General features: G+C 34.2%; 1 protein-coding gene across 1 annotated transcript; it reads right to left on the bottom strand.

Moving 5' to 3' along the window:
• Nucleotides 1-1,610: 1,610 nt before the first annotated feature.
• LOC125074123 (guanine nucleotide-binding protein G(f) subunit alpha) lies at nt 1,611-7,873 on the bottom strand. Its single transcript, XM_047685350.1, has 9 exons — nt 7,775-7,873; nt 7,153-7,247; nt 6,527-6,695; nt 5,816-5,913; nt 5,456-5,570; nt 4,656-4,742; nt 3,401-3,531; nt 2,298-2,466; nt 1,611-1,808 (listed from the first exon to the last, which is right to left on the bottom strand). The coding sequence occupies exons 1-9, from the start codon at nt 7,871-7,873 to the stop codon at nt 1,611-1,613; spliced, it is 1,161 nt and encodes a 386-aa protein (XP_047541306.1).
• Between the last annotated feature and the right edge of the window lie 6,377 nt (nt 7,874-14,250).

The raw sequence follows: 14,250 nt of genomic DNA, 5'->3' as shown, positions 1-14,250 counted from the left end.
ACACCATGAAGTTTGGTTCTCATATAAAATTCTTTGTAAAAAAGTCGGATATAATGACTTTCCTTATAGTGACAGTTCGCATTTTTAATAAATTGTGACCGGTTATAGTGACCGACATGATTCTGTACACCTTCGGTAATGTTCCCGGCGACGTTCAGCACCTGGCTCATTGTTTTTAATCTGAGTGAGTAATTTTCACTCAAAGGTCGTCTGCAGATTTGTTCATAGCAATATTGAAAATGATAATTTGTCCATGGCTATGTCTTCTATACACAATAGTATTAGAGACTGTTATTACAAAAAAATTAAAAAAAAAACAAAAGCAGACAAAAATTACAGATTACTTACATTAAAATATGAAAAATAATAGTACATACATACATGTTTCGTATGTACTTATTACGTGCAAAATATATATGTATATATATACTACATTTTTTTTTTTCACGAAACGCTTTGTATGACGTCCGGTTATTATGACGTGTTTGTCAATTCCCTTCGATGTCATTATAAGCGGATTACACTGTATATTATAACTTTACCGAAAACTCAAATCATCTATTGTGTTGTTTTTGAAATGGGTTTAAATTTGCTTAGCCTGAAAGACTTTAAATACTAAAAAACGTTCACAATAGGTGTAGGTATACAAGATGTATAGATACGTAATTTCCTAATAAGTTTTTTTAACCTTTATTCGTAAATTTGTTTAGTTTTTACACTATTTTTTTTTGCTAGTGCTGTCTATGGGAGCTACTGAGATGAAACGCTTCAAGTAGCGGGTGCCCTAGCTAATAGACTTATAATTAGACGAATCTTTGTCTTATAATTTATATGGAACTACCCTCTTTGTTTAAACTTTTCATTAAGTGTTAAAACTTGAGAGTTTTATGAAATAAAAAAGTCCAATAATTAACACTCAGCTTATAATATTCGGACATCTAACGTTTTGCCACCCACTCCATAAAAAAAATAATCGGAAGTCAGTTTACGAACTAGTAAAGTTAAATTATTCTTTACAGTGTAATTAAAAATATATTATAGACATAATAACGTATAGGTAAATAAATCACCAAGATAAATATCATTTGGAGCAGTTATTATTATACGTCACAAAAGCTGGGCGCCTATATGCTGCTTGTTAACAATATACATATAACAAATTGTAACTGATTTTCCTATATAAAACGTGTCATATATTAATAGATTGTCGTTCGAAAGCCTCGTGGATCTAGTGTTATAACTTCCGCCTACTCCTACGACGGTGCGATGGCTTGCGTTGACATATTGCGTTGTGCCGTGTGCGATGTGCGTCATTGCAACGCAGGCTTGGCATACAGTGTGTTAATCCGTTAGAACGATGCAACGCAACGTATTAACAAGTTTTACTACAGATGGCACATTTGCTAATCCAATCAAAGTCGGGTTAACTCGCTAAATTATCTCGGGCTTTTTTTAAAGATATATTTTTTTTTTGCCAGAAAAACCCAATATTGATATTCGAGCTCCGTGCCTCGATATCTGCTGGATCATAGCCGACTCCACACCACACCGAGTCGTTCATTTAAAATAATATTAGTCTATTAAATAAAACACATATCAACATAAATGTTTTAATATATTCCAATGTTATTGAGTATGTGTGTCAGAATCATCTGGTGCACGTCTCGGAACACGGTCCGTACGTTGTCGGTGTCGGTGGCGGTCGTAAAGTGGAAGTAGCACTCGCGCGGCCGGCTCGCTTCGAGGATCACGAAGCGCTCCGCTGACGACGTAAAGTTGCGCCGTTCTCGCTTCTTCGTCGTCAGCTCCTTGGATATTTTGATGTAGACGATTATTTATTTAAAAGAAATACTCAACTGATTCTGATAAAAATAAAATTAACTGTCATTTAAATTGTTACAATAAGTAATTAGGAAAATAACAGTGGTTAGAACGCGTGCATCTTAACCGATGATTTCGGGTTCAAACCCAGGCAGGCACCACTGAATTTTCATGTGCTTAATTAGTGTTATATAATTCATCTCGTGCTCGGCGCTGAAGGAAAACATCGTGAGGAAACCTGCAAGTGTCTAATTTCAACGAAATTCTGCTACATGTGTATTCCACCAACCCGCATTGGAGCAGCGTGGTGGAATATGCTCCTAACCTTCTCAGGTAATGAAAGAGGGTATAACATGCCTGACGAGTTAGCGTTCGCTGATGTAATAAAATCACGCTTAGAACCTCCTTAGGACGTCTATGCATCGAATTAACCCACCATTCCCTAAACAGGGAACTTCTAATAACGATATACTTACAACAAACATGCTCCGTATGAACTGTTTCGTCCGAATGTACTCGTCGCCGTGGCAATCGAAATTTGTGTACTGTGGGAAGTACGGTGCGATGCTGCGACCTTGGGATATCTTATTTTGCAGTAGATCTTGCTTATTCAGAAAAACAATTAAACCGGCTTCTATTAGGAATCTGTAATCAAATGTATGTACGGAAAAATATTAATATTTTTATGAGAAAATGTGATTCTCATAACATTGGTACAAGGAACAAACGCAATCTTGTTACTCCTGTTACTCGACTGCATAGCGTCAGTTACTTGTGGGGCAATGTATACACTTCTACAACAGGATCCCAGAAAGCGCTCAAAATGCTTCTGTTGCCAAATATAAAAAAATTGTTAAGGAACGCTTGTGTGCGAAATGTTACTATACAATTAGTGAGTTTATGTTTGATAGCACACCTTAGGAATGAAACGATCGCCTCCTGGCTGTTTCTACTCATATACAATCATGTATGTAATTAATTTGACAAAAAAAAGACCCGCTGAGCTTCTTTCGCCGGTTCTTCTCAGGTCAGGGTGTTCCTTTTTCCGAACCGGTGGTAGTGTTTAATTTGACCATCAATAAGTAAGTGTAATGCTTCAATATTGAATAAAGGAATTTGAGTTTGAGTTTGAAATATTGTATGAATAAACTAAAAAAAATCGTTACTATTTTATGGTTATAGGTCAGCAGAGGTGCAAATGGGCCGCCTGATGGTAAGTGGTCACCAAAGCTTGTGAGATAAGACGTTATGTCTCTTTTGCCTGGAGTCACAGACTCACCCTTAAAACCGAAACACAACAATCCTAAGTATTGCTGTTTATCGGTAAAAAATATGATGTGTGGGTGGTACTCAACCAGGTGTACTTGAACAAAGCCCAACACTAATTACTTCAAAGCTTAAATGATTTAGGAGATCTACTAGATATTGTCCGAATTTATTAATGTACGTAACTCTAATTGTCCCACATGTATGCTAATGTCATATCTTAAAATGCATTTTTTAATGTTGCATAATTTTTTTCCATAATTCAATAATTTAATCTACATTTTAGTCTCCAAATAATAAAGATCTGCATCACCTGCTTTGCCAGACATCTTCAAATAGAACCAGTGATTCTTGCAGCCTGTTCTGGGCGTTGTCTTCGCGTAACTTTTGGTCGAAATCGCTGCAGGCCACCACGAACCAGATCGCGTGGATACCTTCGAACACCTGGAAGAATACAACTAGAACTCGTATTAACTCGCGTGATCGTACAGTAAACAACAAGGTCTCTCGTCTTTAAGGAGAAATTTTGCAGCTTATTTCACAATGTTGTTCTTTACTCACTAATTTAACTAAAATCCTCACAGATTTACTATGTACATTTTAGATAATAATTTATAGTATCAAGTAAATCCATTAGTGGGCTACAGTGGCGGACTAACAGGGGGCGGAAGAGACGGCTTGCACCGGGCCTCTAGTCTTGGGGATCCCCAAATGCATCATGCAAAACACTACATTCTACAGACATCTAGACTTTTTACACATAAATATAAATATATATGTATATATAATAAATAAATATGTATAAAACAAACACTTATGTATGTTATATGTATATACACACAAATGTAAACTTTTTTTTATGGCATTGGTTGGCGGACGAGCATATGCGCCACCTCATAGTAAGTGGTCACTACCGCCCATAGACAAAGGCGCAGTAAGAAATATTAACCATTCCTTACATGACCTATGCGCCACAAACCTTGGGAACTAAGATGTTATGTCCCTTGTACCTGTGATTACACTGGCTCACTCACCCTTCTAACCGGAACACAACAATACAGAGTACTGTTATTTAGCGGTAGAATATCTAGGGTGGTAAACCTATCCAGACGGGCTTGCACAAAGCCAAAATTTGTAAAATTAAATATTTTTTAAAACTCCTAGGCTTAAAGGGGGTCTCATTCAGCTTTGACGCTCCGGGTCTCTGACGGGCTTAGTCCGCCACTGGTGTGGCTTTGGATTCGAGTCGGAGTTATTTCCATCGTCTTTCTTCTCTAAACTTTGGTCGTCTCTAGAAACGACTTCGGTAATTTATATAAAAAATATTTTTTATTATATTAGCAATAACCCATTTTAAGGAATTACTAATATACCTATTTACACCTCCAGTTAAACGTATTATTTAAGCAATCCAATTAGATAACACTTGTGCTAAAAATGGGGTCGACAATAGCCCAAAGGTCAGGATTGAACTTTTTACATCGCTAGGCCATAAAACTTTACGTTTTTGACGCTTCAATGTATGTCTAAGTGATGATCTTGTATTAAAATATCAGAAAGGTACTTACTTGTATCCATTTCTTTCTCTCTCCCCTCTGGCCCCCGACGTCGAACATCCAGAAGTCCTGAACACCGCCGTGCATTGACTTTGGTACCTTAAAGTTAAAATAACAATTTAATAAAATTCTGAATAGATGATGATGTCCTCTTGATCGGTTTGGGCCACGGCGACCGTATTCAAGGGCCGCTGGTCTCCCTGCGCCAGAGATTGTAGCATATTTATAATGGCATAATTCCGGGACCGACAATAGTTCAGGCCAAAAGGCGATACGTGGCGATACATTTCCAGCCACGAATGCTTACACTTTCAAATTCCAGATAGAGCTGAGAATTCCTTGTTAAAAAATTCCAATAACTGTTTTATTTCCAGACTTGGGGTATGAACTGAGGAACTTAAAGTCTGCGGCCTCGTAACTATTCCAGAACTAAACCTATATTTTTCTCAACTCATGTTAAAATAACTGACAGAAATTGATTAAATAATTTAGACTGTTTTTTATGGCATTAGTAGGCAGGCGGGTAAATGGGCTACCTGATGGTCCCAAAGATTACTGGCGCACTGGCGATGCAAGGAATTGATAATATTTGTTGCATTGGTCATATCTATGGCGATGTTGTCCATTTACCAGTCAGTATAAGCATTTTAAATAAAAATAATAACTTTTTTTAAAAAATGAACTTATTTTTAAATATTTAATACGGAATCAAAATAAATCCTTTTTGTTTTTTGAACGGACAGAGTGCCCAGAATGGCCTCTAGAGCGTCACCGGCGGTTATTAAATAATTATCATCATCGATCCTTATTACCTTCACTTTGAACTCAATCTTCTGTATTCCAGTAGTTTTCTGACGACAGCGTAGTATGTCCGAGTCGGATGGCAAGTAATCGGTCTTCGCTATGAGATCTATTCGATTCAAAAAGCTGAAAAAAAATTATAATATTAAAAGCGCCATCTATTATCACAGCGCGCTATTAAGCTTTAAATTAGTAATGGCCGTTAGACAATAGATGGTGCTAGTTTACAAGTTGCAGTCAATTTTTACAGTTAGTATTTTTGAATAATTTCTGGATTCGTTTATTATTATTTAACTTTTATTAAGCTGTGTTTTTTTATCAATATCAACAATTATAAGAATAAATCCCAAAATTGTTGTAGTTAAACTTACTATTCTGCGCTGTCGAGTAGTTGATATTCATTGGATCTTTTGAAACATTCCCTAACACCAGCGTCTTTCCACAACGCCCTTACGTGATCAAAATAGTCCTATAAAAAAAGTAAATTGATTATCACCAACAATATTAGCGATGCTAATAATCTCAACATCAATCTCGTATTATCGTACGAGCTTGCGTCAGCTTTCGTCATACTAAATTTTATCAAAAGCGATGTAGTAGTTGAGTTTTGGAAGCGTAACAGGTGGGCAGACATGACATAGGAATGTATCTCTCATTACCACGGCCCGTCGTAAAAGTAAATCAGTATAATTACAAGGAATACAAAAGACATAACACCTTGGATCTAATGCCGTCGGTATATTAACGGTGTAAGGTATGGTTTATATCCAGCGACGGATTTACACTCGGGGGCCCAAATTTTCAGCGGCGGTCAAATTTAGAGAGTGAAAAAATATCATCTCGTTTTCGCAAACGCATATCTTATATTCCAAGAATGTATTATTTTATTTATTTATTAATTGTATATCAAAACCTTATCCGTTTTAGGTAAAATTTCGAAAATGGCGTGGCATATTTTATTCTGAATCCGTCACTGTTTATATCCCTTGCAGAGTCTATATGAGCGAAGGTAACCATTATGAATGTTAACAGTTTACCCATGTGCTCGTCTCCGTTCTCTGAATAAATATTGAAAAAACTACCTCCGTATACTCAGGGGGCCCGTCGGGACCGATCTTCAGTATATACTGTTGAGAACGGACGTTCTTGTTGTTCTGCAACGCGATGCTTAATGTCGGCATGTTGTGTACAATGTCGTATATCGACTCGTGTGTATTGTGCCTTATGTATTTAATTTTTTCTGCTCTTTCACTGAAAAGGAATAAAATATCCGTAACAACTTTAAGTATAGACTTTAAGCTCTATAAATAATTATGTTTTCAAATGTATTGTGAACGAATATTTCTCAACACGAATGCTCGGGCATCTGAGTAAATATAGCAGAATTGAAATTATTGCGGAGTGAAGTTATTTACCATTTTGTTCTCATTTATACGCGTAAGATGTTCTAATTCTTTGGTGTGATTAAAAAAGTTTTCAATTGCATGCAAATAATTCATTTAAATGATGATCAAACTAATTATAAGTAAGTTAGTAATTTTTTCTTTTTTCGCAACTACAGAAACACTCATAAGCTTATTATCATAAGATATTTTGTTTATTTCAAGCCATTAGACAATTCATTGTCGATTAAGCAAGCAAGTTCATGGTGTAGTATTGATGTTTCATGACATCAAAAAATCTTAAATTTTTAACAATATTTATATACCTGGCAGAAAAACCCTGTACGTGAAGAATTTTCATTTGTTTTATTATTGTCGTTTTGCCACTCTCGCCTGTTCCCAACAGTAACAATTTGATGGCCTGAAAAAAATATAAATATCTACGATAGTTTGATGAATAAAAAAAAAAAAATGAAATAAAAAAACTAAATTGCCCGTAAATGTCTAACTCCTGTGAAAAATGCCTTCCTTATTGCCTAGCTTACTCCACAAATAAGCTCCAGCGTGGATTGGTACAAAAAAAAAAAGTAGTGGAATTTAAAGCAGCACATTGTTCCACTAAAATGTCATGACATTCTCACGATGTTTTGAAAAGCCGCCGAGCAAGAGATGACTTATAAAGAGCAATTAAGCACCTCATCCTCCTGCTGCTTTTCTAAATTCTCTGGGCAACTTGAGATCAGATGCTTTTTATATCAAGACAGGGTATATTTATAAATCATTTCATTGTCGATGCTAAGGAAAAACATTTTTTAATGGAAACCTACAGGTATTTTGCTAGAACAATGCGGTTCTCCTGCTTTTTCTACCGTCTTTTTTTCCGTAAATAGTGATTCGCTTTCTTTGCAGATGCTGAGACGTTGCAACAATTTAATTCGTCTAACTTACTTCATTATACGTTTTGATCCAATGCTTTATCTCCCTGTCTATCTGTTTGGAGTTATATTCGTCTTCATTGTACGACTTCACACAAGGTAGTATCTTCATTGTTCCTGAAACAAACAGTAGATTCAACATAAGAAAATCCAAACGACAGTTATTACATATGTTAAATTAAATTATAACTATCATCCATCATGATTTTCTTCCCCTTATCCAATCCCATTAGGGCTTAGCGCAAGCCCATCTGGGTAGGAAACACCCACTCATCATATATTTTACCGCCAAACAGCAATACTTTGTATCAATGTGTTTCGGGTGAGTGAGCCAGTATAACTACATGTGCAAGGGACATGATATCCTAGTTCCCAAATTTGGCGCATTGATAATGTAAGGAATGATTAATAATTCGTACATCGCCAATGTCCAACGTGGTGACCAGTTAACATGAGGTGGCACAGTCGCTCGTCAGACTACCATTTAAATAAATGAAAAAAATCAAAGAATAATGGAATGGCATGTCTGTGACATCTTTTCCACTAATACTATCTCTCTTTTTCTGAAATACTCTGCATGTCATTTGTCAAACAGCCAGTGGCTGGTAGTTTTCCTCAGCCACCCAAATTATTATCCAAGATACTATTGTATTTACTACTACAAATATAACCTCAATATATGTATGTATGTAAAGTAGGGTGATATTAAATAGTGGTCATTATGATTCATCATCCTCATCCCCCTGTCCTTATTCCAATTTCACAAGTCAGTCACAGACGTCATCTCACAAGTAACATTCTTTCAAGTCAAATAGTCTTTCACTGAATTCATCCATCGTTTCTTTGGTCGTCCCCTACCTCTATATCCACCCACGTCCATGGTCAAGACCGTCCTCAGAACATGGTCATTATGATTAATGTGTCAAAAATGCATTTATCTATTTCTAGTAATTTATAATATAAGCGGCACTTATATCATCATCATCAAATTTATTATATCTTTTATCTTTAGAATCGGTGATAAACCTACTTCCTCTGATTAACTTTTATTCAAGAAACTATTATTTGATAAAACAATAAAAAATCACACGTGACAACTACAGTAATAAATAAAAAACATTTATACACAACTATTAACACGTAATATAAAATAATGAAAATATTACGTGGTAGGGCTTTGTGTAAGCCCGTCTGAGTAGGTACCATCCACTCATCAGATATTCAACCACCAATCAGCAATACTTAGTATTTTGTGAGCCAGTGTAATCACAGGCGCAAGGGACATAACATCTTAGTTTCCAAGGTTGGTGGCGCATTGGCGATGTAATTAATGGTTAATATTTCTTACAGCGTCATTGTCTATGGGTGGTGAATTTTTATAATCAAATGGCTGATAGCTTTTCTACCTACATCATAAAAAAAAAAAACAAAAAAAAACTTACTGGAAAGCAAAGAGTAAAAATGGACTCGTCAAATATATTAATTAAATATACCTCGTTTTAATGTAAAAAAAAGTACTCATTTTACTTTAATCACAAAATATAAAGCTATAAGCACAGATAATATCTAGATGTTATCTCCGAAAATAAACAAGGAACGAATTAAATAAACAATTCTGGCAACATGTGATTATTTAATAATTTCGATTTGTCAATAGAACGAATACGATCTTAACTGTCACAACAAGAATATATATTTTTTAATTACTTGATTCCAAAGCTAACTTTTAACTGAATAAGTTTTAAATCAGTTTTAACCAATAGGAAGAGGATAGCGTGAAAAAAAATATTGTGTAATATCTATGTATTATAACAATCAAATAATTGATGTAAATTTATATGTAATTACACATGTAATAACATGTAATATTACATTGACAAGCATTTACGAATGTAATAAACCGATTGAAATTGTACTGCACACATTGAAAACAATTTATTAATAGTCACATGACTTATTTTTTAATGAACTGTAACATTGTTGGTGAGAGTGAGATTTAAATAAAATTATAAATGAAATATTATTTATTCACTAATTTATTTTACTATGAAAGTTATTTATTGGTATCCTTGTTCTTTTGTTTTTTTTTTTTTTTTAATTATGAACCGCTCGTACATATATGCCCTGTACTCTATATTTAAAAAAAAATACTGTCATAGACACAATATACTGAATGAAATTGTAATTGCGAATTTGGTTCATTTATTATCTATAGATTTTTTTTTCTTTATTCATTATTTAGTATAGTCAATGATCCTAGGCATCTTCGTTCGTATATTTTACTTATATTTGCTGTATTTTGTATCGTAATTCGAAATAAACAACAACTGTACATTGAATAAAAAAAAACAATCGTTTCTATGATTTTTCACTCACAGTTTAGACACGATTGTTTTTGGTACACTTGTAATAGAAATAAAAAACAAATTATTATTTTTACCTTGTATGCAGTCGCCAAAATGTTACCACACAATCAAATCTCAGTTATAATTTAATGGCGGCAAGATATTATTTATCTGTGATAGCGTTATCGAAGATAATATTGATAATTATTACGATTACAAATGTATATTTTTTATTTTCAAACAAACATTCGGATATTACCGAAAACGCTATTTTATAGATTGTTCTATCAAGTGCATTTATATCATCAGTATCTTGTTAATCTCTTAAGGGATATACGTCGTTGACCTTGCACGATTTTGCGTTACCGATAAATACAGAGGGAGAAATGTAACTTATAACTGTAATAATACTTTTCCGATTCTATTTCGATCTAACATCGACTAATTCTCATAAAAATAACTTCAGCTTGATTGAAACTAAAGACCACCATTTTTATATAAGATTTTAAATTAACATGGTTATTTTTATTACTAACAGTATTTAAAACGGGATATTTACCATGTTTTTTATTTTTATTTTTAGCTCGATATTTCGACATTATCTACGATAGTCTTGTTCACGAGACTGACGTTTGCGGGTAGATGTTGACGGCATTAGAAGTGTCCATATCTTACGGCATCATAAGCTCCAACAAATAAAAATAAAAAACATGGTAAATATCCCGTTTTACATACTGTTAGTAACATTACTTTGTATTTTAAATGTAGAAAAAGAGCTAACTACTGTAGTTGCTTCTGTTTCTTGTCGGTTCTTCTCGATAGAATCTGCCCGAACCGGTGGTAGCTTCACTTTGTATAGTTTGTTAAATGACCATTCAAAAATGCTTGTAGAAGCCTAAAGTATAATTTATATATATATATATATATATATATATATATATATAATATTTTACGTATAGGTTCTTCTCAGGTCAGGGTGTTCCTTTTTCCAAACCGGTGGTAGTGTTTAATTAATTAATTAATTAATTTATTTATTAAGGCAAACACAACAGGTTACAATCACATAGAGAATATTTCTTAAACATTAATAGTATCGAACAGATTATAACCCTAAGGGTGCATGCACAACATGACGGGATTGCCAATTATTACAGTTAACAAATTCCAATACAGGGGATAACTATGTATTAGTACTAAACAATAACAACAGTAGGTATATCAAGAACATAATATAATTAAATTACATGGACTAAACAAAAAAAGACAAAAATAAAATATTAAAATTGATATTCAATGAAGTTACACGAATTAAATTTACAAGAAGAAAATAAATAAATGGTATAATAAACAATTTTGGTTTGAATTTACGAAAAAGACAAAAAAAAGAAAAAACTAAATTTGACCATCAATAAGTAAGTGTAATGCTTCTACGTTGAATAAAGGAATTTGAGTTTGGGTTTTGAGTTTATAGTTCAATCATATACATTTGAAAATGCAAACGAACCGAGAAGGCTGATCTTTGGATACGCTGCAGGCAGGGCATAGAAAAACTTAACTTGAAATTGTCGACCTCGATTTCCTATGTACGTTCGTCAGCACGGCCCAGTGGTTAGAATGCCTGCATGTTAACCGATGCCAAACCACTGTGTGCCAACAATTTTCATGTGCTTAATTTGAGTTTATAATTCATCTCGTGAACGGCGGTGGAGGAGAACATCGTAAATATATGTGTCCAATCAACGAATTTCTGCCACATATGTATTCATCAACTCGTATTGGAGCAGCGTCGTGAAATATGCTCCAAACCTTCTCCTCAAAAGGAGAGGAGGCCTTAGCTCAGCAGTGGGAAATTTATAGGCTGTATGTTGTTCGCCGCCATCTCACCGCCATCTATGAAAACTTGATATGTCATATGTACTTGATGAAAATGTCCATTACCTATGCCTTCCAAGATTATCAGGTAACGGGACCTGGATCTGGTAGTAATTTCATGAAAAGGGACGGATGTTTGTAACAGTAAGTTGAAAAGGGCGCTTTATTTGATCTAGAGTTCGGAATATCCGGTCTGCAGTTCTTGAATTCATCGCGTTCAGACAGTTAGACATACGTGACGGGGAGACTTTGTTTTGTAATACTTAGTGATACGCGAAAAAATTATGGACGGCCTTTGAAAACAATTCAACAATTAGCTTAATTAATCGCTGATAAAATCGGTATTTGTTACCGAAACACTAATTTGCTAATAGCGAATTTATCTAAGAAGTTCGATCAGTTTTGCTTATTGATATATCATTAGAAAATCATTAAATACAATTAAGGATAATTAATATAGTGTACACTCCCGTGTTTCGGGAAAAACCGTAAATTCGTTGCCTGAATTATTTCCTAGTTACCTAGTTGGGCCTGGTTTTGTGGAATTCTTAACCACTGAATGGCCATTTCCGGCACGAATCGCTATAATGCGTCCACGGCCCTTCGCTTGTTTAGTTCCGCTCGCCTCCGGGGGCAAAGGTAAGTTCCCACTCACGGACTCTTCAGGGAAATCTGAAACTGTACACGTGAGGCCCGGCAAAGATCATACTCTGACATAGCGTTCTGGCGTACTGTCAAATATTATAGAAGGCAAAAAGTTTAAGCAAAGATAATTTTAGTACTTCTTATATTCCTAACAGTGCCTCGTAACGCACGTAAAGCGGTTGGTCCTGCGCTTGAGCTTTTTCTACTCTTGACGGATTGTACTCCTCTAGTAACCAACGGATCTACAGCCAAGTAGACAATTAGGAAGGATTTAGCGAAATCTTTGACTTCTATTAGTCCGGTAGTGTTATTATTTTTAAAAAGTTACAAGTCTATCATAAATAAACCATATATGCTATAATGACCCGTATGACTTACGGTTAACACATATATTTCTACGATACACAGGCCGCTGATGGACAGTTGTAATATTTGCTTGATGTCGACGTAACGAGTAAAAACTTTATTGTTACTTACATTGTCACAGATGGTATTAACCGCACTTTAATTTTCTAAAATGTTTTATGTACGTACGACTGAATTAATACAAACGTAGCATCGAGAAATTGAAAAAAAAAAAACAATCGAACGTCAAGTCGACGAATGTACTTGGTCACTTGACATTACAAATTATTACGTTTGCGTAAAGATGATTTTCGCATAAGAAATAAAAAAAATATATTTTTAATTCGTATTTAATTCGGATGTGATCGGTTTTACGAATTTAGCCGTTTCATATTTATTTATCAATAAATTATTTGTATGTAATTACCAATTTTGAAGAACAAAGTGGCCGATATAATCTATTACCATATTAATTACTAAATGGGGGGATATAATCATTAAAAATAAAACAAATTCAAATAAAATCATTTATTTTTCACTTATATACTATTCAACAATGTAATCGAGACACCATTTATTAAACTAAAATTATTTAAAATAAAAAAAGACAACTCAATGTCGTTGTAACAAACAAAAAAAAACTTATAGTATATGCTAACTAAGCGCTTTTGCGCGGTTAAGCGTTTGAGAACATAACGGTTTGCTCAAACACAAACATTAGGCTATTTGACAATGCGAAAAATAAAGTGTTAATTACTGTAATCCGTATATACTATGAGTTTAAAAGTTGTTATTTAGTAACGAATGTTGAAAATAATAATTAATTTATTCTAAAATCCATAAATAAAAATGCATTTTTTTAAACGTCTGTCACGTGACACAAAACGCTCGTGATTAGTCGGGCTTACGATGACGTCACTTGCTTGTTAACCTCGTTTTCTACAATACAGGCAAGTATACGTCACCGACCCCATTGCAGCGCCATATTGACAAAGTAGCGTTTTCCCGCGCTATTTAAATATGGAAATTTTAATTTGATATTTTTCAGCAAATATGAACTACAATTTAAAAAAAAAAAACAATTTTTACCGGGTTTCTTAACCTTTTCTAAATAATATAAAATGGATTTTAAAAACCAGTCAAATAGCCTATTGTTTTATTTGCGCAGTTTTATTAACACAAATGTAAATATCTATACTAACGTACGCCGATAATAATTATACGCGAAGGAGCGCGTTTTCGTGAGCAAACGGCAGATTCGTTGATGAAATATTATATTGTT

Source organism: Vanessa atalanta, chromosome 27, assembly GCF_905147765.1.
Source record: "Vanessa atalanta chromosome 27, ilVanAtal1.2, whole genome shotgun sequence".
Taxonomy (NCBI): Eukaryota; Metazoa; Arthropoda; class Insecta; order Lepidoptera; family Nymphalidae; genus Vanessa; species Vanessa atalanta.
The sequence above is the reverse complement of the archived record's forward strand: the minus strand, read 5'-3'. Positions and strand labels throughout refer to the sequence as shown.

What these genes read in the sequence shown, in the direction of transcription:
- LOC125074123 (XM_047685350.1), bottom strand. Translation starts at nt 7,873, where the DNA reads ATGAAGATACTACCTTGTGTGAAGTCGTACAATGAAGACGAATATAAC. An exon ending in GGATCAAAACGTATAATGAA is followed by an intron (nt 7,248 to 7,774) that starts GTAAGTTAGACG and finishes TATTTTTTTCAG; the next exon opens with GCCATCAAATTGTTACTGTT. An exon ending in GAAGATGTCTGGCAAAGCAG is followed by an intron (nt 2,467 to 3,400) that starts GTGATGCAGATC and finishes ATTTGATTACAG; the next exon opens with ATTCCTAATAGAAGCCGGTT.